This window comes from Engraulis encrasicolus, chromosome 16 (genome assembly GCF_034702125.1).
Source record: "Engraulis encrasicolus isolate BLACKSEA-1 chromosome 16, IST_EnEncr_1.0, whole genome shotgun sequence".
NCBI classification, from domain to species: Eukaryota; Metazoa; Chordata; class Actinopteri; order Clupeiformes; family Engraulidae; genus Engraulis; species Engraulis encrasicolus.
The window spans coordinates 8,102,400-8,105,754 of NC_085872.1; the positions used below are offsets into that span (position 1 = coordinate 8,102,400).

A 3,355-nucleotide genomic window follows, 5' to 3' on the forward strand; every position below is an offset into this window, starting at 1 on the left:
CATGGAGCCTTAAAGGAATTTAGACGTCACGCGCAGTATATAGATAACACAGCCTATCACTTCCCAAAGGCACCTGAAATCAAGCCATCTCTTCATGCACAAATGAAGCTACTCATGTCAACTATGAGGAGAATGACTGATTGCGTTAGAGTGGTTTGAACAAGTTTTAAACAAATGTGTAACCAACTTTTATAAAATAGACAATGAATACAACTTTGAGGAAAGTTCACACAAACACATTTTTTTATTCATGTTTTATTTTCTGATACATTTGTTAAAGTTGAAACATATTGTTACAGGTTGTGTGTACACTGCATGTACACATGCAGCATGTACACTGTATGTGGTGGATGAGGGATAATGTTTATGGAGCGTCTTGGTGTTGTGAGGTAGTGGGGGAGATATTAAATAGACATGTATATACAGTGAGAGGTCATTTTCAAATTTTCTAGAGAGCCAGTACTTTCTACATGTTGAAATAACGCTGCTTTATTTTACTGTGCATGCCTGTAGTACTGATAGCTGACGTTCCCTTGAGCAGTGTAGGTCTATTTAACCCTATATTGTGCCATTGTCTAAAACAGCAATAAGTCTTTGTATATTAGTACATTTTTCTAATGGTACGCGTGTAAATAACAGAGTGCCTCTGGATAATAATAATAATCATCATAACAACAACAACAATAACAACAACAATAATAATAATAATAATAATAATAATAATAATAATAATAATAATAATAACTTGAAATGCACTCAGAGAGTGCAGAACCCTGCCAAGGAAGCTGTTAGAAACTCGAATGTCAAAATTTACTCTGTCCTGCAATGGTGAGGAATCTTCAAAAAGGTCCAGGTTCCGGATCGTGATCCGGATCACCATCAAAATGTAATCTCTTGTTCCTTTGGTCATTTTCAACAACTACACAAAGTTTCATCCAAATCTGTTCAGAACTATTTTGCATAATCCTGCTGACAGACAGACAAACAAGCAAAGAGACAGACAGACAAACCAACGCGACCAAAGACATAACCTCCTTAGTGGAGGTCTCTCTGGCTTTAAGTACTAAATGAGTAAATAAATGCCATTTAGTAAATACTGTTCAAAACAGTTCATGATACTCAAAACAGATTAGGGCCGTGTCAAGGCTGACTGGTCTTTTTGTGCCTGAGAATTTGGATTGTGCAGTGTGAGCAGACAGCCTGGACTTTGGCCTCTAGAGCAAGGGTCAGCTGTGGAGAGAGAATAAGTGAAGATGAGAGCTTGTAACTTTACTGCTATAGAGTGACTAATATCCAAATGGATATTGTATCTTTTTCATCACTCTAGTTTTCACAGTGTGTTATTGTAGTGGGGGCCAAGGATACTGCTGAGTGTTTTCTTTTTTTTTCTCTTTTTCTTTATTTTTTTTTTGTAACGCTTCATTGTGCGAGAACTATGACAATATGACAGGAATGTTGGAGAGAGATAGGGAGGGCTGGGAAATGACCCAGGCCAGATTTGAACCTGGGTCCTCTTGAATGGTACGGATTTTATGTGTGCCACAGCAACCACAGTAATGACAGGAATTCATGCTTTGCCATTATTAAAGATATACAGACTACATTACATACAAAACTATGGGCAAGTTTGCTCAAGATACTTCGCGTTTTACAAATAGTGCATTACATTTGTGGCAAACAGGGACTTTGTTACAGTCCATGTTGACTGTACAGTATTAGTTGTAATGTAACAGTGCATCAATGGATTTCAAATCATCTTGAGAGAGAAAAACAGTAAAATTAGACAGAATCTCTTTGTGTGGATGCCATTGAACTCACTTTCTGCAAAGCCTCTTGTATTTTCTCCTCTCCTGCGTTGGCAGGCATTTTGCCTTTCATTTTCAAGATGAGTCTGGTGGTGGGCTCTAGGATTGACAAATTAGCAAGAAAGTGAATAATATAGTCCAGTCGTGATGCCCATAGGCCCCTATACTGAACCCAGAAATGTTGAGTACCATAAAGTTTTATTGCAAAAATGTCATCTATTGGTCAAATGAAGGGGATTTAGCTTGGTTGCCCAAAGTTGCACTTTGGGCAATTTGCATAATTAGCATAGCCTAAATATATTGTTAAGGTAAGACTATTATTAGTGAATAGTCAAAAAAACTTAAATCATAGATATCACCTTGAAACTTTCTCAGTTCATTACTGATAATAAGAGAAGAAAAAAATGTATTGGGTGTTTTTTGTATTTTGATGTTAAGATATGTAAATGAGGGCACGAATCATCAATTATTATTTCAATCACGAAATCAGCTTTGCATGGTAAAACAGACTTCAAATTATTTTTCTGTGGGTAAAATATGTGTGTTTCAGGGTTGAGTTAGTGATAACAAAAAGTGGTTCAAAGCATTACTCAATGTAACATTACATGTATATAATAACATAAAACTGTTCTGTTCCTTTCACATTAAAACAAGTTACATTTCAATTAAAACAAGTTACATTTACTGTATGGTCTGTAATATTGTACAGAGACTAATGACATCACATGTTGATTGACAGGGTACAGATAATTGTGGATATCACCGATACTGTCATGGACCTTAAATAAGCAGGTATTTAATTCTTACGGGAGGATGTACAAGTTGAATTGTAGTCACTACAGCAGTCTATGACTGTAAGGCAGTATTCATCACAGTAGCAGCCATTGCGCCTGCAGCTGTTGTTATGTCCAGGGCAACATAGTGTAGTTGGAGAGGAACAGCTCCCTTACAAAATCACAAGCAAAGAAAAGTGATAAGACAAAGGACTTGTTATACAGATGATCACACTGCTCTCTGCATTCACCTTATCTCTGTCCTGGGTAGAAAAATGTTTGCTAAAACAATACCAAGTAGTTTTCTTATACTTCCTCCCCTATACCCACCTGGCCATGTTGGGCCACATTGCTCAATACACAGACAGAGGACCCACAATGTAACAACATGACTTGTCCATGTGCTTACCTTTGGCCTCCTGTGCTGTGTACAGGATAACCAGTAGCACTAGTACAGTGTGTCCTCTATACGTCATTGTACCCCATAGAGAGACAGATGACCTCCCTGTGCAGAGATGAAACACACTCCGAAGACACCTACTAGGCAGAGGGGGGTGGGGGTCATTGCATTTCCGTGACAGCGTTTGTTACTACGAGTCAAGTTAAGGTCCAATTACCATGTTGTTTTCGTTCGTTTTCAGAACACACAAGGATTAGTCAATTTTCTTTGTCTGACATGCATGCATTTATGAAGGATGTGGTATACTAAACAGCGAAACCCTTTTTGATTGTTAAACTCACCTTAAGTGTCAGATGATATTATGCGAAAGCAGAATA

At 37.6% G+C, this 3,355-nt stretch overlaps 1 protein-coding gene across 2 annotated transcripts; it reads right to left on the reverse strand.

Annotated features, from left to right (window-relative positions):
* Nucleotides 1-836: 836 nt before the first annotated feature.
* LOC134466255 (uncharacterized) lies at nt 837-3,073 on the reverse strand. 2 transcript variants are annotated; one of them, XM_063220156.1, is made up of 4 exons: nt 2,988-3,073; nt 2,613-2,750; nt 1,819-1,904; nt 837-1,230 (listed from the first exon to the last, which is right to left on the reverse strand). In XM_063220156.1, the coding sequence occupies exons 1-4, from the start codon at nt 3,052-3,054 to the stop codon at nt 1,141-1,143; spliced, it is 381 nt and encodes a 126-aa protein (XP_063076226.1). In that variant the 5' UTR covers nt 3,055-3,073; the 3' UTR covers nt 837-1,140. The 2 variants fall into 2 exon arrangements, with proteins under 2 accessions (XP_063076226.1, XP_063076227.1); XM_063220157.1 differs by lacking the exon at nt 2,613-2,750.
* Nucleotides 3,074-3,355: the final 282 nt, after the last annotated feature.

Bases quoted from the DNA above. Each gene is read 5' to 3' on its own strand.
- LOC134466255 (XM_063220156.1), bottom strand. From the start codon at position 3,054: ATGACGTATAGAGGACACACTGTACTAGTGCTACTGGTTATCCTGTAC. The intron at 2,751-2,987 runs GTAAGCACATGG...TGATTTTGTAAG, and splicing joins CACAGCACAGGAGGCCAAAG to GGAGCTGTTCCTCTCCAACT. The intron at 1,905-2,612 runs GTAAGAATTAAA...TGTCAATCCTAG, and splicing joins TTCAACTTGTACATCCTCCC to AGCCCACCACCAGACTCATC.